Source organism: Chiloscyllium plagiosum, unplaced genomic scaffold, assembly GCF_037043375.1.
Source record: "Chiloscyllium plagiosum isolate Xiang-an unplaced genomic scaffold, Cpla_swu_hap1 HiC_scaffold_10, whole genome shotgun sequence".
NCBI lineage: Eukaryota > Metazoa > Chordata > Chondrichthyes > Orectolobiformes > Hemiscylliidae > Chiloscyllium > Chiloscyllium plagiosum.
The window spans coordinates 87,669,238-87,691,915 of record NW_028270148.1 but is presented as its reverse complement, the minus strand read 5'-3'; the positions used below and the strand labels follow the sequence as shown (position 1 = coordinate 87,691,915).

At 39.8% G+C, this 22,678-nt stretch overlaps 1 protein-coding gene across 2 annotated transcripts in view; it reads left to right on the top strand.

Annotated features, from left to right (window-relative positions):
• Positions 1-22,678, top strand: part of prkn (parkin RBR E3 ubiquitin protein ligase) — a 1,164,944-nt gene that overhangs the window by 491,819 nt on the left and 650,447 nt on the right. For both annotated transcript variants that reach the window (XM_087991523.1, XM_043696306.2), the window contains exon 4: positions 21,442-21,560. In XM_087991523.1, coding sequence (XP_087847649.1) covers positions 21,442-21,560 — 119 coding nt within the window. The remainder of the gene's footprint in view (positions 1-21,441; positions 21,561-22,678) is intronic.

Sequence of the window (22,678 nt, the reverse complement as noted above, 5' to 3'; positions counted from 1 at the left end):
AGCCAATGAGTGAAGATACTGCATGCAATCACGGGAATGGTGGTGCATCATGAACATTAGTGGGAGGTGGAGGCAGTAGCAGAACTAGAGTGAATGTGAGATAGTGGAAACAAAAAATTAGTGCCATTTACCCTTATAGAATCGCTACAATGTGGAAACAGGCCATTCAGCCCATCAAGTCCACATTGACCCTCCAAACAGCATCCCACCCGAACCCACCTTCCCATGGCTAATCCACCTAACCTACACATTCTTGGACACTATGGACAATTTAGCATGGCCATTCCACCTAATTTGCACATCTGTGGACTGTGGGAGGAAACCGGAGCACCCGGAGGAAGCCCACGCAGACATGGGGAGAAGTGCAAACTCCATTTATTACACAGGTATAGTTTAAGGCACCAGAGCAAATGTTTGATGGGGCAAAGGATGAAGATTTCCTGTGTAAAAACAGATCTGGAGGACTGATTTTGTGAATATTGTAATATAAATTCATCAGAGGCTGATCAACTTGCATCCTACAATATTTTAAAGCTTTGAAATCATGGCCCTGGATACCAGCAGACAAATGTTTAACATTGGACAAATTTGCTTAAAAGATGATAATTATTTTTGCCAGTTTAATTTTGGCTCCTGGAGTTACATTTTCCTTCTTACAATTTGAGTAGGCGTCCAGAAGGAGAGAGAAGTCCCTCAGCTTCTTGATTCAATTTCCAACAATGTAGTCATTTAATGAAGTGAATAGCAAGTGTGCGATGGAAGGTGTGAGTCACCACTGTAATTTCCTTCTTCTATAAATGAAATCTGTAATAAATTATTGTTCAAGCAATGAGAGTGGCCTTGAACATAAGAATATAATTTAAAATTGGATCTTGAATTTTTTTAACTTAAGTGAGCTTAAGTAATTTGATACAGGCATGTAATTTCAATCAGATTCCAGCTCTGCAGCTTTCCTCTTCTGTTGGGGCTTTGTCTGTTTTTCATTGAAACATGTAATATAAAATTAGCTTGCATCATTAGTAATGTTGGAAAGTAAACATTTATAAGAGAACACAGCTGGTAAATGTAAGTGCTGAAGTCAAACTAAAGTGCCAGCATTGATAGTCATCCTAAGTTGGGAGAGAAGTGTTTCATTGCTTTTTTAATGAGAAAGTTGGTGAAGACAGTAATAGAAAGCTTTACATCAACTGTTGCTACCAAATGAGTTCTCTATCCTGATTAAATCATCTGCAGAAGTGGAGAAAAGAGTTAGATACTTATAGGTTAATGTTTAAGCCCGATTCAGTAAAATTTAGTGGGGCTGGCTAGTGTTGGGGCAGGGTTTGGGTGGGTGCTAGATGATATGATGATGAGTAATATCAGTTAAAACGGAGGGATTTATGCCATCCCATCTGAATGATTGCAATTTTAAATTGAAGGCTGAAAGGCTACCAACCGGAAGCTCCATCCTCTTTTCTCCTTTACTTCATGGTCTCCTCCTTACCAATCATTTCCTATTTTCCATCTTGCTACTCTCCCTCCTTTTTCTCCTTTACCAATTTTCTCTCCCATCCCTTCCTCCTTTTTTCGTTCCATTTCCACCCCACTTCTTGCAGTTTCTTCTGTCATTACTCAGCTCCTCTACCCCAATTCTACTTCCTTATTCTATGCCTTACTTCAGCTTTATTGCCCATTACTTTTCCATATTAACATGGTCAAGTTGCTGATTTACTCAGACTTAAAAAGAGAAATATACTACACCATGTAATTTGATTATATAAGTCTCAACTTGTAACATTTTAAAATGATTGGCCATGAAATTATATGATGATGATAACATTAGCATGAAATGTCTTCCTGCAGTATTGGAAGCTAAGTGGTATGCTGCTTTCATCCAAATGTTAAGTGAGAGAGAATTGTCCAATGTTAAACATTTGTCTGCTGGTATCCAGGGCCATGATTTCAAAGCTTTAAAATATTGTAGGATGCAAGTTGATCAGCCTCTGATGAATTTATATTACAATATTCACAAAATCAGTCCTCCATCTTCATCCTTTGCCCCATCAAACGTTTGCTCTGGTGCCTTAAACTATACCTGTGTAATAAATATGGGGAACATTGGTGACTCACTTTATGTTGTGTGAAAGAAAGAACCAATATCTAGACAGATCCTTTCATGACTTCCAAAGGCACAAAGTGCTTTACAGTAATTGAAGAAGTTTTGAAGTGAGTTACGTTGATGTAATGTAGGAAACGCAAGGCACAATTTGTGCACAGCAATGAAATAATGACTGCTAAATCTGATTTTAAGTGAAAGCTAAATACTGATCAAAAAATGTACTTGTCAGCTGCTTTTCTTTAAAATAGTGCTGTGATATTTTTTATGCCTATCTGAAAGGGCAAACAGGGTTTTGGTTGAAGATTTCACCTGTAAATTGTCATCTCTGACAGTGCAGCACTGCCAAAATTGTCAAACAAAATGCATAATTTGGGCTTGTGAGTACTATTCAATCGTGTGGCACGTGAATTTGATCTAGTCTTCCTATCAAAGGGAGAGCTTAGAGGAATGAGCTTCAGTGTTCCTCCTCGTAATTTTCCTTACTGTGTTATGATAACACTGAATTTCTTGGAGTAGGATATTACACAACATGTCCAGTTACTTAGACTTTTTCCTTCATCCATCAGTTCAAAAAAAATACTTTGCATTCAAAATTGCTGGAATTGCAAGCTGGCAATGATTGAGTAGCGCATTAGGGCATATGGGACTTCGGTGAATGGCAAGGTCAAAAGTATATTTTCTTAATCAATGAAATTTAATCATTGAGAAATAAGCAATAGATGAACTGAGAAGGAGTGCAAACTGGATTGTGTGAATTGGGTTCCAAATCAGATTCAGAGAAATAAAATGAGATGGCTAGAATGATTGGATTAAAGGAAAGAGAAAAATAAGAGTGGAAAAGTAAGAAGAAATATATTTAAAAACATCTTCAATATCAATTCATCTCTTAATGCAATGAAGCTCTGCACTTTTAATTGCTAATTTTTTGAACCAGAAAAATTAATTAGCAGCCATTAAAAATGATTAGGTTACTAAAAGGGTACTTATGCTCTTAACTATGTTATGATCCCCACAAGAGAAAATTAACAAGATTTCACTATTTATAACTCTTACTTTAAAGCAAATCAGAACCAATGCAAATGATTAATAACTAATAGTGAAATAGTACATGCAACAAAGGTATGTCTTAAACAACCATAAGCAATTCTTGAGAATTGCTGCCTAAACCCCTCCACTTCACTTTCTTTCCTAAAAGCAATTTAATAATTACTTTCTCAGCTCGGATTTTGGGTTTCTATGATCACACCTTATGTGTGCAGCATGTTATTTTGTTTCTAGGGTTTCTTTAGTTGCTTTTATGAACATCTAAAAAGACTTTTAATAGTTCACATATATTATAAAGGGATCTTTGCAATTTTCTTGAGTAATATAACTACTGGTGCATGTGACCTGGGAACACCTGACCTGAAAGCATTACTGACATGGAGGTGGTTAAGATACAGATTCATGTGGGCTGGTAACAGCTGTGGGTTGAAGGTACATTCAGCATTTATGGTATTTTGTAGCCACACAGTTACACAGTATACTGTTCTTTATTCACATAGGGTAGGTCAGGAGTGCTGTCCAACGACAGCTGTCAGCCCATGGATGTGATTACCATCAGCAAGGCACTCTTCAAAAGCCCTGCTCTCCCTCAGGTCATAACAGTCCCAATGATGTGGTTTTCCAGAGTTCCTTTTCAGTCCACCAATCAGTAACACAGAAGTTCATGGTTTGGCTACTTCTGATACAAACCCAGAGGTATTTTAAACACTTGAGGTATTTGTAAGGCTTTTTAGGAATCAGTCCATTTTAGCTCTCTCATACATTGGTTCCCAAGAGCTTCCGGCATTCTATTTTACTTCTTACTGCCAAACAGGAAAAAAAGTCTTTGCAGAGAGAGCTTTGCTGGCTTAACCTAACAGAATTCTATGTCCCCTTTGCTGTTCCTATCTGCTTCTTCTTTGTATTGCATCTTTGATCTAACCACCTTGTGCCCACGCTATCGTTTGCATCAACAAGATGGATCTGTATCTTAACTTTCTCTATGTCAGTATTGCTTTCAGTTGGTGTTCCCAGGTCACATGGACCAGTATTTCATAATAACCAAGAAAATTGCAATGATTCCTTTATAATTGCTGTGAACTATTAAAGTTAAAAATCACACAACACCAGGTTATAGTCCAACAGGTTTAATTGGAAGCACACTAGCTTTCGGAGCGACGCTCCTTCATCAGGTGATTGCTTGTTGGACTATAACCTGGTGTTGTGTGATTTTTAACTTTGTACACCCCAGTCCAACACCGGCATATCCGAATCATGAACTATTAAAAGTTTCTTCAGAAGTTCATAAAAACAATTAAAGGAACCCAAGGCACAAATTTCATACTGCACACATAAGGAGGTTTGATGACAGATGCCCAAAATCTTGGCTAGAAAAGTAACTTTTAAATTATGCCTAGGGATGAGAGTGAGGTAAAGAGCTTTAGGGATCAATTCTCAAGAATCCAGAATGAGATGAGTGCAAGTCGTTTGAAAGGGTGCCAGGCTGGAGGGAATTACAAAAGTAGGCATAGAGGAGGAGTGATTTGGAAACACTGATGAGAATTTTAAAATCCACAATTGGACCTTTTGTCCCTCTCCTGAAGGAGGTTACATAAAATTTTGTACATGGACTGAAGGAGGTTACATAAAATTTTGGACTCAGTATGTTTTGTTTTCCCACCGCTGCTAACATTTTGTCAGTGGCATCAGAGATTGTTGGGGCCAACCCACCCTTGGGTTAACTAAATCTCTTAAATAACCAATTCATTAACATCTTCTTGTTGATTGAGGTATTTAATACAAGGCCAACAAGTATCATCATAAATACCATGGATTAAAGGGTTATTGATATCTTTACTCTTAAAAATAGCTACTACACATGTGCATAAGGAACAATTTAATAGTGCTGTCTGATCACATAGAACGAGAGATTTCACCTATAAGCTTTCAGAAGATGGCCTCTTTTACTGTTACTTGTATATATTTATGTTCAATAAAGGTTGTTAATGTTCATTTATAAAGTGTATTGCATAGTGACAGATGGTGACTAGATGAACAGAACCAGAAACAAGCAGCAAGGAATACCTGAAATAAAGCCCAGAAACAGAATGTTGTTACGAGTGAAGAATAGAACTAAGTAAGTGATGCATTTGTAGCAGTGGGGTGAAACACTTAAGAGAAACTAAGCAGCACCAGGAAGCAATAAGCGACAAACTTCACAGCCTATCTAGACAAAAAACTGCAGTGAAAGTGAGAAAGCCAACATGAAAGCTGATAAAGTACAGAAGAAAACACAGCAGAGAACATGGCACATCACAAAGAAAAATAATTAGCAGCAGTAAATAAAATAATAGTGAATTGGAGCACTTTAAAGAGATGGGAAAGAAAATAGCATTTTGAAGGTTAACCAGCAGGAAGTGCAACCAAAAGCAAAGTGATCAAAACCATTAAGAGAACCAACACACAGGAGTTAGGCCTAGCTAGTTGTACAGGCGGCCAAGAGTCCAGATGGTGGCCAGTACAGAGCTGCATTGACAACACAGAAGCAAGAAAACAGACAACTACAGTCCACAAGTGTCCAGGTAATAGTGAACCCTGAGCAGCCAAATTATATTTTTCTTGGGAGATATAGCAAGACCAAGGGAGGAATTTTGCTCCACAGATTTTTCAGCCCAACAAAAGTAATTTTAGTATGCAAATAGCATAGTTAAAGGCAACAAAAAAATCTAATTTTAAATTGGAGGCAAGGTCAGACCTTTTTTTTTTGGATTTTTTTTTGGATGATTGAGCCAGAACATTTTAGATTATGCTCTACTCAACATTGGGTCACAGGAGGTTTCAAAATCAGGGGGAATGGGCTGTTGTAAACGAAATGATATCATCTGGACCCTGTTTGTCACTCGTAACCATTATGTTTCCTTATTAATTGGACCAATCATTGGGTCAATCACAAATTGACCCAAGTAAAGCTTTAAAAATTTTGGCAGCCAGCAAAGTGACCACAACAACTGAGACATCTCGGATTGTGAAATTAGAAAGGACTCTTCAATCATGCAGGAAGTTAAAAATCAAAAAAGAAACACTAGGTGGTGAAGGAGCAATGCTCCAAAAGCTAGTACTTCCAAATAAACCTGTTGGACTATAACCTGGTGTTGTGTGATTTTTAACTTTGTATACCCAGTCCAACACCGGCACCTACAAATCATCATGCAGGAAAGAGGTCTCACAGTTCCAATGTAGCTTAGTGGAAGCTTCAGGGAGGATGGATGATGTTCCACTTGTAGGCAAAAGCCATTGCTTGTGCAGTTTGAAAATTCTTTGGTTAGCAGACACTGAAGCTAACTCAATGTTTCAGTAATCATTTTCCACTTCAGATACTCCAATCCTAGGTCTTCAAAAATGTAATGCAGACCCTTTACTTTTCTCAACAGAAAAGTTGTAAATTGTGGGAAACCAAGGTGGCAAACATGAAGGTGGCCAGCCAGAAGATGACATTCTAGATGTTAGTTTGCTGTTTCTGTAGAGTGACAAGAAAGGAATCTACTGCACGTGTTGTTCATTTAATGAGTAAGAGGCCTGATACCTTCCTCTGTTCTTGGGTTCATATAACACTGTTTGTGAAGTCTCTGCTGTTTATTCGAGGAGAGCCATGCCTTTGTTGAAGAGGTAACAAAGAGGTAAAGTTGTCTGCTTGTTTCATGGATCCTATCAAGGACATGCAAAAGGCTGGAACAGCAACAACAATCACAGTTAGATGAAGAAATTGTTCCCTGTGATGAAGGCTGGACCACTGAAGAGACACAAGAAGAACACTTTATAAAAGTTCAGTCACAAATGAACACAAGTAAAGCTTTAAACATTTCAACAGCCACCAAAGTGACCACAACAACTAAAATGTCTTGGTTTTTGAAATTAGACAGGACTCTTCATTCATGCAGAAAAGAGGTCTCACAGCCCTAACATGGATTTGTGGAGAAAGAAATTTCAGGCAGGGTGGATGATGCCCGACCTTTATGGACAAAAGCCATTTGTGTGCAGCACATCTTTACAATCATACATGAAGAATATCAACATGAACTTGATACATTTGGAAAAAAACACATCAAACTTTGGAAACAGGCCATCAAGTGTTCATTCAACAACTGCAAGCAGAAAATGAAAGAGCGATGAGAGAAAAAGATATGCATAGGTCTAAATAGGATTGTAGGTGACAGTGAGGACGACAGATGCTGGAGATTCAAGTCTAGAGTGTGATGCTGGAAAAGCACAGCAGATCAGGCAGCATCCAAAGAGCAGGAGAGCAGAGAGAAGCCCTTCTCTTTTGCCTGAAACGTTGAATCTCCTGCTCCTCAGATGCTGCCTGACCTACTGTGCTTTTCCAGCACCACACTCTTGACCCTAAATAGGATTGTGACAATACTCAATATTCAGAAATTATTGAGGTATAAACATGGTAGCTGGTCACTGCAATGAAGTCCCATCAGCAAGCCATGGAGACTAGAGTGTTTTGTTCAGTCAGCAACTGAAGGACCAAATTACGAATTCTGGACACACAAAATGCCTCGTGAAGGTTAAATCCCACCATCAAAATGAGTTCAAATAGATAAAAATTAAACAAGAATTGAAGCAGTCTAACAATCTCAAAGAAATTACTGGCCTAAACGTTCAACTATTAGCAGTTACATAATGCTGTAAAGTCTTGGAGACTGTAGACTCCTCAAGACTGCTCATCAAGCTCAATACTCTAATTCTGTCCTGCCCCATTTTCCTTGATCTCTTTAGCCACAAGAACTATGTCTACTTCCTTTGAAACACATAATGTTCGAGTCTCAGCCACTTTCTATGGCAGTGGATTCCATAGAATCACCACTCTCTGTCAAGAGTTTACTTCTCATCTCAGTTCTAACAGGTTTATTTCCCCCCATCTCTTTAAACCACGACGCCTGGTTTTGGTTTATTCCCTATCTTTAAACTATGACACATCGTTCTGGTTTAATCTCTATCTTTAAACTATGATGCATGGTTTTGGTTTATTCCCTATCTTTAAACTATGATGCATCGTTCTGGTTTATTCCCTAGCTTTAAACTATGACGCTTTGTTCTGATTTAATCCCTAGCTTTAAACTATGATGCATGGTTTTGGTTTATTCTCAAGCTTTAAGCAATGACGCATGTTTCTGGACTCATTCACCATCATGAACATACTTCCTGCATCTAACCTGTCTATTCCTGTTACTACTTTATAGGTTTCTATGAGAACACCAGTCATTCTTCTAAATTCCAGTGAATATAATCCTAACTGATTCAATCTCACCTCATATGCCTGTCCTGCCATCCCAGGAATCAATTCGGTAAACCTTCACTGTACTGTCTCTATAGCAAGAATATCCTTCCTCAGAAAAAGAAACCAAAGCTGCATGAAATATTCTAGGTATTGCCTCAACAATGCCCTGTATGATTGCAATATGACATCCTTGTTCCTGTACTCAAATTTATATTGGCCACTATGAAGGCAACATACAGTTTGTCTTCTTTACTGCCTGTTGTACCTACAAGCTTACTTTCAGTGAATGATGCACAAAGGCACACTGCTCTCATTGAACATTCATCTATCTTAACTTACAGCCATTCAAATAATACTGTGCCTTCCTATTTGTGAATACCATGTAATAGACCACCTACTCAGCCTGTCCAAATCACACTGCAAGATTTCTGTATCCTCCTCACCCTTCCATCCAACTTTGTGTCATATTACAAAAAAATTCTAAAAGTCTTGTGCAAACACAGTCTGCAGTTGTCACAGCAGTACTACATTGATGGAGGAAAAAGTCTACGAGGGAAATTTTCTGAACTTCAATATCACTTTGAAATATTATATCGGAAAAAGGTTTGAAACAATTATTGAGTGATATTCTTGTGTTTCAAAATTAACCTCTGGAGAAAGAACAAACTCTTAATTTAGTTTGCTGAAGACTATCATGGAGAAATGATATTTTGTTAATCATTGAGATCACTTGCATATTGAGGATGGTTAGAAATACATGGGCTAAAACCTTGAGTTGAAATCCTGGAACTACGCCAACACAGCAGTTACAGCTGCACCAAATGAACTAAGCAGTTCAAGAAGGTAGTCTCCACCACCCTTTCAAGGGCAATTCAGGATGGGCATTAAGCCTGGTCTAGCCAGTGACATGCACGTCCCATGAATGACTGAAAAAGGCTTTTGCTAATTGTCTATGAAGGTGTATTTCTACTTTACAATGGAGTTGCTTGCTTGACCACTTCTGAGGATGATGTGGAGGCGCTGGTGTTGGACTGGGGTGGACAACGCTAAAAATCACACATCACCAAGTTATCGTTCAATAGGTTTATTTGGAAGTATAAGCTTTTGGAGTGCTGCTCCTTCGTTAGGTAGCTATTTGTGCAGTATCATAGGACACAGAATTTATAGTAAAAGATCAACGTATCATACAACTTAGATTAGATTAGATTACTTACAGTGTGGAAACAGGCCCTTTGGCCCAACAAGTCCACACCGCCCCGCCGAAGCGCAACCCAACCATGCCCCTACATTTACCCCTTACCTAACACTACGGGCAATTTAGCATGGCCAATTCACCTGACCTGCACATCTTTGGACTGTGGGAGGAAACCGGAGCACCCGGAGGAAACCCACGCAGACAGGGGGAGAACGTGCAAACTCCACGCAGTCAGTCGCCTGAGGCGGGAATTGAACCGGGGTCTCTGGCGCTGCGAGGCAGCAGTGCTAACTGATGCAATGTATTGAACAAACCTAGATTGCTGTTAAGTCTTTAATCATTTAGAATAACAGAAGTATGTCAATGTTCATTTCTGACAAAAGAAGCATAGTAACTATATTACACTGTGCAAGATTCAGCTGTCTTACACTCAACAACAACCTTACAGATACTCAAAACCCAGTGAAGGATCAGTTTGCAAACCAGATGGATTTTTGTATTAATTCCCCATTAGGCTAGCTTTTAATCCAGGCTGATTCTTTGAATTCAAATTTCACCATCTGTCATTTGGGATTCAAATGCAAAACCCCAAATCTTTTCACCTTTGGATTACTTGACCAGTGGCATCCCCTCCCGAAGGTTTATTCCTCAATCACTTGAATATGGGCTAGGGAAAATGTGGGCACTAGCTCAACATGTGGAGCATGAAGAACAGTTCAAATTCAGGCTGTCGCCTCCATGTTTGACCATTGCCCACATACTGAGCTAATGCCCTCAGTAATGGTGGCATTGCAACATGTGTAAGTTGAAGCCATTAACTGGATGCTGGCTTTGATATTGAACTATAAGTGCTTTCCCAGACATATGAATAATACTTGTTAAAGAGATTTTTTCTAACTTTTCCTTACATCCATTTCAGATCCTCCTGCAAAATTCCATTGGCTCACATCTATCAGTAAAGTAAACCAAAAAAATTCATACAACTTTATTTGTCAATATATAAATATTCCAGACAAACAGCCAATCATCCTTGTGCATCACATTAATGTCTGACTTGCAGGTCATAGTCCTACACAGGACCATATGGTAATTGCAACGTAAATGTTGGAAGATTACAGACTTTCACCTGGGGAAAATGCCCTTTGAGGATGAAGCAAAATAGCTTTGAAACTTGCGGACCTGCCTTTAGATTCCACCACCTCAGCATGGTTGAAACTGTGTTTTGGGTAAACCTACACTGCGTGGATGCAATGTTTCATAATGATGGCTCATCATCATCTTCTCAAAGGGCATTAGGGATGGATGGTAATTCTGGCCTCTGTGGAAGAGTTACAGTTATTCTAAAAGAGGACAGCAGGATCATGCTCCACCATGTCACTTATATTTCCACAGAGTTGCTGGAGCACAGATTGCTAGACTATTGTAAGAATCTGCAATCCCTTTCGAATGCTGAGATCCTGATCCTCAGTGGCAGTCACTCATGCCTGGATGACATCAGTTGGCGTCTGAATGATCTGTCTCTGAGCTTCCACTGCAGCACTGATACATCAGAGCCATCTGTCAATGTTGCACTGGAAGCTAGGACAGGAGTCAATAGATGTTCTCAGAGGTAGCCTGGCATGGTGAAAGGAATGGTCTACATGATGCCCTGTGCAAGTGCGGAACCCTAATCCTCCACACTCCTATCCAATGACTAGAGTGCCATGCTCCTGTCCATTGATTGGACATTTTTGGTGTGGATGTTGATCATTGTTTTCCTATAATCTGTCCTTATTTGAACCTGCAGCAGAACTGTAATGTGACCTTTCCCTCTGTGGAATTTGTGCATAAGTTGAGCTATTTCGCTGGCCTAACTGTAGGTCACTCATTTCCAATGACTCAACGCATACAGATCCTTACTCAAAATTAGCTTTCAACATTTGCTCAGCAGCAGTAGAGCTAGTGGCAGTAAGTGTTAGATTGTGAATTAGTGTTTCTTTCTCAGAACTCTCTTTCTTTATTGCTGTTACATCTAAGACTACAGAGCCTGATCTGCCGGCATTGCTTGACTATATGAAAGTTCAAGTATAAGGTGAAGGTTGAAATGAGTGAAGGGAAAGTGAAGAAGAAAGGAGGTCCACAGTTTAGTGTCAATTTCCATTTAGTGGCATCTTTCAGGATGAAGGTGGAGAAAGTGCGTATGGTAGCAACTTACCACCATTCAGGATGACCTCAGCAGTGCTGGGTGACACCAGTTTTGTTCATTGGTGCCCATTATCCTTAGGACCATCTGTTTAAGTTCACTGTGGGAAGTTTCTTTGTGGTCCTCACAGAAAAGATTTATGAAAATAGTCCTGGGGATGAGAAACTTCAGTTACAAAGATAATTTGGAAAAGTTGGGATTATTTTTTTCTTGGAGAAAAGTAGGTTGAGAGAAGATTTGGTAGAGATATTCAAAGCCTTGAACGGTCAGAACAGATTAGATTTGAAAAACCATTTCCATTGGTGGAAGCATTGAGAACAAGAGGGCATGGATTTGAGGTAATTGCACTATGAGAAATTTTTATATGCAGTGAGTGGCAGGAATCTGGAGTGCACTGTTTAGGCTGTGGGGAAAGCAGCTTCTATTGAGGCATCTAAGAGTGAATTGGATTACTTTTTGAAATAGAAGAATATGTAGGGCTACAGAGAGAAGGTGGTGTCATGGACCAGACCAAACCCCCTCAAAACAATTCAAGAAAGTAGCCCAGACCCTAACATTGCTAGTTATTTTAAACAGGTGAGATGTGTTTGGTCAAATCATTTAGTTTTAAATAAAACAGAATTTATTTACAAGATTACCAAAAGAGGACAGAATACTGAACAACTTTACCAATCCGAAAACCCAACAGACTATACCAACTTAATTTTGCTGTTCCCAGTACTTGCAACAATCCCCATTAACAGCCCTCTTCACAAAAGTTAAAATAAAACCCAGTCTCTTACAGGAGAGAGGTCAGAGAGAGAGGAAGATCAGCCTGGACCTGCTTCTTGGGTCCAGCAGCTTCAAAAACTGCTTAACTGCTTTCACTGAATAGCCAGAGTGCCAAAGAAAAATCAAACCAGTGAAAAGCTGAGCTGGGAGAACTAGCCGCTTCCCTTTTATTGGGCAAGTGTTTTTCTTAAACTTAAAAATATTTTGCCTGAGACAGTATCTGTCACCTATAATCAGATTGTCCCTAAAACCCAACTAAACCCAGACTTTTCAGAGTCTGTGTCTTTTACCACTTCTCTGAAAAGAAAACCCAGGACAACATAACCTTATGAAAGGAGCAGCATCATCACAGTGGGGATTTGCACAAGTTGCACTGCTCCTTTGGAGAACCAGTTCAGGTATGAATGGGCTGATGGCTTCCATCTGTGCCGCACCCCATTCTGTGTTTCTAGGTATACTTCACCCAATAATGACCTTTTTGATATAAACAACTTTTCTGTATCTATGCAGAAATTTTGCACTATGCAGCCAGCAAACAGTGAAAATTGTAACATACAGGACCTTTGCATTCTAATATTAGTTACACTCAAGTTCCAATAGTTGCTACAGTCAGTTCTGCCAAATAATAAGGACAGACCCTGCTGTCAGGTTTTCAATAGGTCCCTCAGAACAGTTTGAAAGTTAACATGTCAATTGGAGTCAGACACAGAAGAAAGTATTTAAGAGAAAGGCAGACAGAGCAGGTTGCTGTTAAGCTGTGCTGTTGCTTAGCTGGATCGCTGTAAAGCAATTAATCTTGACTGATTCTGTGTTTGGTCTCAGGAAGTGGTCCCAAGACAAATTAAATAGTTATGTGCCGTTAGCATTAGGGAAGGGATTCTAAGTGACAAGTGAGCAAGATTAGAGGTTATGGGAAAAAGCCAGGCAGTACAAGCTTGGTGAGTCTAGCTGTCAGTAAAAAGCCGGGAGTTGTGCCTGGGAATAAGTGCAGGAGAACAGCATACAGAATCCAAGCGAATCATAGTCCCAGAGAAGGACGGTGATCAATTAGAACATGAGCAGTTATTTAGGAAACCATGATGGTGTGGCTCTTAAGAGGTTTTGAGGTTAGATTATCAAACGTGAAGAATTGGAATCCTTGTAAAGTTTTAATAAGCTGTGATGATCCACCCTGCCATTGATATCTGGGACTGGGGAATTTACAGACAAATCTATTGGAGCCGTCTTGATTGCATTTATTATTTGATGTGCTGTGTGAGGTATTTGATCACACTTTGTCATCCATTTTTATCTCAAGTTAATTCTGGATACTAGAATATAAGTAATATATGTATTTGATTGCAGTCCTGTTCCAGCTTTGTACAGTAACCAAAACAATGGAATCTTTTGGTTTTATTCTCTTAGTAAGTCTGGAATCTCACACTTGTTTATTTTTAAAAAACAGTTGCTGGTCTCTAGGCAGATACAGTTAGTGGATTAGTTTGAGATCATAGCAACCTGCATATATACAGAACTGTCACATTCTGATAAGATTGACAAAGGATTTACAGCTGATTGATTAATTTCAAAGTCTAGTTATAATTTTAATGAAGGAAAAAAATAGTGAAGCCCTATAAACAACAATGGTATCAATAACCAGGTAGTCAGCTTTGGCAGTATTCTTAAAGGAGAAATGTTGGTTAGGACAGCTCTTCAGTTCCGTAAATAGTACCAAAAGATCTTCTATGTCTGCTTGTCCTGACAGACAGGACCTTGATGTCTCATCTGATTTCAGAGACAGGATCTCTCAAAATGTGATATTTCCTCAGGGCAAGATGCCAGCCTCAATTTATGTGTTCATCATAGGACGAGCTTGAGAGGGAAAGTAATGAAACTGAGAACGACATGTGTATTCATTGCAGAACCAAGGGTGCTAATGTGAATTTGAATTACACTGAATGTTTATTCAAAAGATAAAATGGGTCTTATACTACCATAATAAGCATTTTGCGGCCACTATCATTTTAACTGTAAAATACTTAATATATGTGTCAATTATATGAAATTAAAATCATGTGTTAAATTGAATTATATATTAAATAACTTTTTCTATCCAAATTTGATAGATGATTGTCAGTGACCCAAAAAATGCTGTTGATTTAGCTATTGATAATATGTATGGATAAAATTAAATATTCTCTCACGAATAGTTTTAGTCTTTATTTAATCCTTACTTAAGTGAAAAGTGTTATTAACATTTAAATAGAACACAACTCTTGTGTAAAAACTGAGGCAATTAAAACTTAGGTCACATATATTAGTCCTTTACATTCAGAGGACACATCCAAAAAACTCAACCCAGCATCCAATTAAAAAAAATAATAAATCTGCTTGTGGATGTACTGATTCTAACACAAGGAATTATACCAATAGATGTTTGTTTTGAGCAGCTCTTTTCAACGTCTTGGAATTTAAATTCAGAAAGATCAACTTGATAAAGACATGTGAAGTAGGAGGAGTTGCATTTGGTGCCTGGTGATGGTTCCACCAATTGATAAGATAATTATTATCTGATTGGGGCTTTAACTCCCCTTCCCTTTCTACTTCCCAAAACTCTTGACGCTCTTGTCAATCAAAACTCTAAGTGCACCTTGAATGTATTCAATAACCCAGCTTCCACAGCATGCTGGGAATGAGAATTACTAAAATTCACAACACTTTGAGAGAAGAAATTCTATGTATATGTTTCAATAAGATCACATCTCATTCTTCTAAATATTGGTGATTACCTTCACGCAAACTCTCAGAAAGCCAGGACACCAGGCTTTTTCCACTTCACTACTCCATTCTCTGACTCTGCCCTCTACTACCCACCTTGCTAGTTTGAACTTTGAAATAGAGTCCATTTACCTGCTCCCCTCCCCACTGCCCTGATCACTTCAACTCCCCCTCCCACTCCGCCAAGGACATGCAAGTCCTGAACCTCCTCCACCGCCAAATCCTAGCCACCCGACAAATGGAGGATGAATGCCTCATCTTCCATCTTGGGACCCTCCAGTCACATGGAATCAGTGTTGATTTATTCCTTATCAGGGTTAAACAAGGAAAACTGAATACCTTACTCACAACTGCATTAAAAACGAATGGTGGTTTTAAGGATCCTTGTACACTGTTGACTTCACCCTGAAGGTGGGAACCATTTAAAAATGTTTTGCACAAATAAGGTATTCACATCATGCAAATGTTTTACAAATGAGAACCCACCACAGCCAGGGTAATTCTTGACAATGCAATTACTGTATCGCTGTGTCTCAACCTGCCATTGGGAACTCAAAATGTTGCATTCCAGTCCTACCAACATCCTTGCAAATGTGGGCGACACGGTGGCACAGTGGTTAGCGCTGCTGCCTCACAGCGCCTCAGACCCGGGTTCAATTCCCGCCTCAGGCGACTGATTGTGTGGAGTTTGCACGTTCTCCCCGTGTCTGCGTGGGTTTTCTCCGGGTGCTCCGGTTTCCTCCCACAGTGCAAAGATGTGCAGGTCAGGTGAATTGGCCATGCTAAATTGCCCATAGTGTTAGGTAAGGGGGGGTGGGTGGTGGGTCGGTGTGGACTTGTTGGGCCGAAGGGCCTGTTTCCACTCTGTAATGTAATCTAAAAAAAAATATCTTCTCCGTCTAGTAAAGTTTATAATCGTGATTCAGATTGATTACTTGTTAAATAGAGGAGGGTAAGCCTGGGTTAAATTGAATTTGCCATCCTGAGGCCAGGTCTCTGAAAGCTCGTTCTTGGTGTCTTTAATGCTGGTCATTGCTTAAAATGTGCAAGTTTACAATAGTAAAATGATCCAAAGAAAATAAGGATTTAACTCTTTTTTTGTAAATTCTTCAATATTCTCAAAACTTCCATGCTACCTTTTAAGAAATTCAATCAGAGTGCTACAAAATAAATGTTAATGGCCTTCACATTTGCCATAAAAAATGCCTTTAGCCATCCATTTTACTATCATTTTTGATTAAATGTATTTACTGGGGCTTTTACAGTGCTCAAGTGTAAAAATATACCATTACTATGGGACAGCTAATAGCTTTTAGTGTCACTGCTTTAAATCTAAAAGATTCGGCACTGCAGTCCTCCTCAGTTTCTACAACTCAATTGTGTTTCTTAAAAGCAATGAAAATTCTCCCACTTACTTAGCTTTCTCCTTATGATCCACTTTTCAATGACTGAGAGGGGTAGTTAGATATTTAAAACTGAATCTTAACATTTGGATTTGTGCACAATGAGTTTCCAAGCGACAGGTCAGGAATTTGAAAGATTGTGGAGTTGGATTTTTTGTGGAGTTGTAACTGACCCAATGCATTAACATCCCATTTCTAGCTTTTCTGACCAACTGGAGCAAGTGAAAATACTCAAAACCTGTACCTAAATGTTAAAGTTTCAGTATAGGGACAGAATGAAACTATTCTACAACTTGCAATGTGGAGCCAGCAACTTGGATGAAAGAGTCATAATTAGGGAAGCCTTCCAACCCCTCTTCCATCCTGCTTCTGGAAGGTGTCTCTGGAGATTATGTTATGGGATATAAGAACTCGCAGAAAAAATATAGCAGTTATCAACCAGGATTCCTTAAGACCAAGCAGAAATGAGAAATGATCAAAAGTGACAGAAGATGTGAGCACCCTGAGTGCAGATAATGGGCGGCATAGTGGCACGGTGGTTAGCACTACTGCCTCACAGTGCCAGAGACCCGGGTTCAATTCCCGCCTCAGGCAACTGTGTGGCGTTTGCAACTGTGTGGCATTTGCAAACTCTCCCCATGTCTGCGTGGGTTTCCTCCGGGTGCTCCAGTTTCCTCCCACAATCCAAAAATGTGCAGGTTAGGTGAATTGGCCATGCTAAATTGCCCGTATTGTTAGGTGAAGGGGTAGATGTGGGGGAATGGGTTTGGGGTGTAAATGTGGGGGAATGGGTCTGGGTGGGTTGCTTTTTCGAAGGGTCGGTATGGACTTGCTGGGCCGAAGGGCCTGTTTCCACACTGTAAGTAATTTAGTCTAAATCTAAATCTAAAGATAAAATTACCCTCATCAGGGCAAGAGTAGTAAAATGCATGCCATATTCCACTGTCAAGTCCTTCTCTCTGACTTCCCCAGCTTTCTCCTGCATCACATTCCTCAGATCATCACATGCATTGTAGGTTCACCCATTTCCTCTCTTTCAGGGCATGTCCTCAAATCTCCATCAGAATTGTCACCACTTACCTGCAACTAATTGGCACTCTACACCTATCACTCACAGTGAGACTTCTCACAATTATCAGCTGCCGTGTGTTTCGAAGGTAACCCATTTGCAATCTCTGAATCCCTGAATCTGTTCCAATCAGGCCAGAGCAGCAATCCTGAAGACCCTTAAATTCTGATCTGTTGCGCAGTTAGCAAAATGGATGTAAAATGTGCTTGTGTGCAGGAGATTGGGAGATTCTGCAGATGTCATCAGCAGGAAAGAGACAGAGTTCAAGAAATTCAGGATACATCTCTTTTCCACTTAAACCATCTGGAATGCCATCTTGTTCCAGGAGGCTGTATATTTCAGCATTGACCTTCCACTGAAGTCTGAAATTCCACTAGCACTAATGCTCACTTATGGCCAGGAAGCTTCATCTTCTGCTTGTATACTCTGATATTTCATTTTCTGAGCTGGATCTGTTTGCTACCCTTCTGCCATGTGGCACATCAGGGGGCCAGAGGAAAAGGTAGCTGTTATTCTTCTTATTGCTGTTGCTGTTGTCTCTTTGTTCCTCTCCACAAAAGCCCATGGTAGAGTTATATAAGCAATTCCATGCTGCTGACAAGGCTGTAACTTAGAAAATGCAGATCTAAATTAAAAAAATTCCAAGGTAGCAAAACAATCTTAGAACTCACCTCCCAGGCAGTGAAAGCTAACTCTCTGAACAAGTCCTTTGAGAAAAAAATGCCTGGACAACTAAACAGCAGTCAGATTTCGATATTTAAAAGGTTTCCAGCCTGCCAATTTCTCAGCTTGGTCACTGTTGTCACCTTGCCTTATTCAACCAGAGACTTTCAGACAAGCTGGCAAACTAAAACAGAGTCCGAGGTTAGAGGTACAGCAAATTGTCTTTTTGCATATATTTTCATCACGAATCCACCTTTCCCATGCACTGATGAATGTGCATTAGCGAAATTGCAGAAGCCAGCATATTCTTGTTTGCTTTCTGACACGCTTGTGTATTTTTGCTTCTTTACTTTCCTGTACATATAGACACCCATCCACCTTGCAAAACAAAACACTTAGTTGCTTCGGAGCAAAGGTTCCAAGGAGTGGCAATGTCACGCAGAATGCCAATCCATTCCTTTATAAGTCGTGAAAGAATCTTGCATTTCTTACAGGATATTCTGATCAGTGTGGAGCTGTGTTTCCATTCTGACAGTTACCTCATAGTACAGAACTGTCAGTGAAGACAAACCATGTCTTCTTTCTCACAGCAGTCAGCTGCCATTTTCTGAAATGTAAGGTCCTGATTCACAGACATCCACTGTGATAGCTGCTGTCGGAAAGAAAGTTTGTAAAGTTAGTGCGAGGGTGGGGTACCAGAAGGTTAAAATGCCATATGGGTATTAGGTAAGTAGGGTGCCAGATGGCTTGGATACCATACGGGTAGGGGTTAAAGTGATTAGGTGCCAAGTGGATAGGATGTCAGGTGGGTAGGATAGCAAGTAAGTAAGGTGCCAGTGTACAAGGTGGCAAAGGTAAGGTTTGGACTAGGTTATGTTTAGTGGGAGCTATTGGGTCTGGCAAAGTGTAAGGAAGGCATTGTTGTGTTGAGTTCCAAGTAGGTTTGGGTCTGGCTGCGGGTGTGAGGGGAGATTGGTCTGGAGCAGTGTATTGGGTCTGATGGTGGAGGAGGAGGGAAGGTCTGAAACAGTGGAGGGGGTGCAGGTCGGATTGGGGATGCGGTCATGTCAGGAATGGGATAAGTACATTGGGATTGGAATGGTGGAATGGATGGTCAGGTCAGCCAATTGGGAAGGAGGGTTGGGGAGGGCAGTTTGGATGCAGAGTTGGGGAATGGGGTCTGTGAACAGAGCAGGAGAAAGGGGTAGTCAGATCTGGCAGTAGGATAACATAATTGAGGTCCCAGGTATTGAGGCAGATCTAGTGGTGTCAGATCTTGGGGAAGAACGGTTATACCCAAAACATTGACTTCTCCACTTCCTGATACTGTCTGGCTTGCTATGTTCTTCCAGTCTTTTGTTTGTCTACATCAGTCTTAGGGAGGGGCTTGTGGTGAGATGGAATCTTGGGTCAGGGACCAGGGTATGGTGTCTGTAAGGGGTCGGGGGTAGGTGTTGTTGATGTTGTGGGAGTTAAATTGAGGGTTAGTTTAATAGTTACTCAAGACTACATATTCACTACTCTAACCTTTCTTGCGTAACTATTTACTTAACTTCAGTGGAGGTCTCTGAATTTTTCAATTTAAATTGATTCTCTCAGAGGGCTCCAGGTGTAGGGGAATTGCCCAGTGGGATCTTCAATATCCTAGGCATTTCCCTTGAAGTCTACTACACTTGGGATTCTGCAAGGTCTCAAGGTGCATTCCTTATCTATGCTACAGAAATTATTATCTGGCCATCAAAAAACTCCCTCATTTTCCTGAAGTATTCACTTTACCTTCCTTCATGAATAGAATTTCAATTTAATATCCCTCACTATTTCAAAGAATCCCTACATTGAATCCACATCGACCCTCCGAAGAGCATCCGAAGCAGATCCACTCGCCATAGCCCTTCATATCCTATTCCTGATGAAGGGTTTTTGCCCAAAAAGTTGATTCTCCTGCTCCTCGGATGCTGCCTGACCTGCTGTGCTTTTCCAGCACCACACTCTCGACTCCATATCCCAATGCCAATCCATCAAGCCTGTACATCCCTGGACACTTTGGGCAATTCAGTATGACCAATCCACCTAATCTATACATCTTTGCACTGTGGGAGAAAACTGGAGCACCAGAGGAAGCCCATGCAGATACAGGGAAAATGTGCAAACACCACACAGACAGCTGCCCGAGATAGAATCAAACCCAGATCCCTAGTGCTGTGAGGTAGCAGTGCTAACCACTGAGCCACTGTACCACTTGAAAGAAAGCAAACTTATATTCACACAAAGGGAAATGAAACTGGGATTCTTTACCACATAAAGCTATGGAGGCCAAGTCATTGAATAGATTAAAGAAAGAGATAGGTGTTTGTTTGGATATTAAAAATATTAAGGGATATAGTGAGAAAACAGGAATATTGCACCAAGATAGAGGATGAGTCATGATCATATTGAATAGTGCAAACAGGCAGAAAGGGCCAAATGGCATGCTCCTGCATCTTGTTTCTACATCTCTACAAACCACCTTTCTTGATCTCCCAGGCAATTAACTACATTTGAACTGTTTTGACTGTTGCAATGTAAGAAATGCAACAGCTAAATTTATGCCAGCAAATTTTCAGGTATTGCTGTTTGGTGTCCAGATAATTTTGGTAGGATCATGAGGGAGAACTACCCTTCTGCAAAGTAGTAGCATTCCACTTGAGAGGGCAGACAGGACCTCAATTATGTATTGCATCTAAAGGATAACTCAAGCAACACTCTCATAGCATTATGGTTTCAACCAAGTTATTTGTGCTCAAGTCTCTGATGGGGTGCTTGAACATGACCATCTGATTCAAACACTGAACTGATCCATTTTGGTACTGTCCATTTTGGTGCCGAATGCTACTATTGGCAAAAAAATCTATATACATCTTACTATCTTAGTAATGGAAGATAAGTTAATTTTAGACCAGATTGTTGACCACTTAAAACAATCTGGCTTTTCAATACAGGCTTTTTTTACTTTTCAGGTTCAAGACCTTACAACAGATTTTATGTCTATTGCAAGACAACATGCAAAGCAGTGCAGCCTGGGAAACTAAGGGTGCGGTGTAGCACGTGTCAGCAAGGAACATTGACTTTAACCAGGGTAAGCTAATGTAGTAATGTAACCTTTAAGTATAAATTTTTAATATTCCAAAAGTTTTAACTTTAATACTATGTTGCTGCTACTGAACTTGAATTCTTGAACTCTAAAGAAATACTGTGAATAGATGGACAAAATATGGTGTGCATGATATGTAAACTTCCAAGTTAGATACAATTCACAACATGCTGCACCATTTAATAATGTAGCACAGGTTGCTTGCCTGCACCTAACCATTTATTGTGTAGCTAGTCTCAGTCATGTCACTAGTTCAGCTGATAGAACTGCCGTTACCCATCTGGAATGTCTTTGCTCAAGAACAATTTATCAATGTCACTGAAGACCTGGATGGTCTATCTTTTCTGCTGTTTGATGTTGAGGGAAATCAAGAGGAAATGAAGATCAACATCTAAAAGGAAACCTCATCCATAACAGCACTCAAGTGATATATTTATGTATCTCTGAACAGCTAATATAATGTGGTTGTAGAATCAAGGACAGTTTATGGTGTGGAAGGGAGTGCAGTTGGAGCTCATTGCTCCCATTTTGTACTATTTTGAAAGATTTATTCATTGAAAATGTATGGACTTTATTTGATTTTCAACATTATATGATGGCGCTGTCAGCATCATCTGAAATATCATTGTTACTGAGACATAAAGTATTCATGGTAACATATGAACTACTGACTTTAGTAAGATATTTGAATATCTGCGTCTCAATATGAGATGGTCGATTCAGTATACACCAACATTTGCAGATTAAAAATCAAGTTTAGTAGGAAATGGTGGGAATGATGGGAATGGTACACTGTCCAGTCACCCACTGAGGACTGCATGATGGGTTCTTAAAGTCCTGTCCTCATGAAGAAGAATTTGACAAATATACCATGTCAATGCTAATGACAATTTACCTGAGTGTGATAAAAAAAACTGGAACTTTAAGCAAGGCTTTCAGTATTTGCTCTCGGTGCTAATATGTTTGTTGCTCAAGGTGAGTCAGGTGTTTCTGAGTTTTACAATTCTAAAAAGGTGTGAAATGTTATGGATTTAAAAAGGAACTTAGATTTTTAAAGCATCTTTAAAGTGCAGTATAGGTCACAGGGGTATTTCAGAATTTGC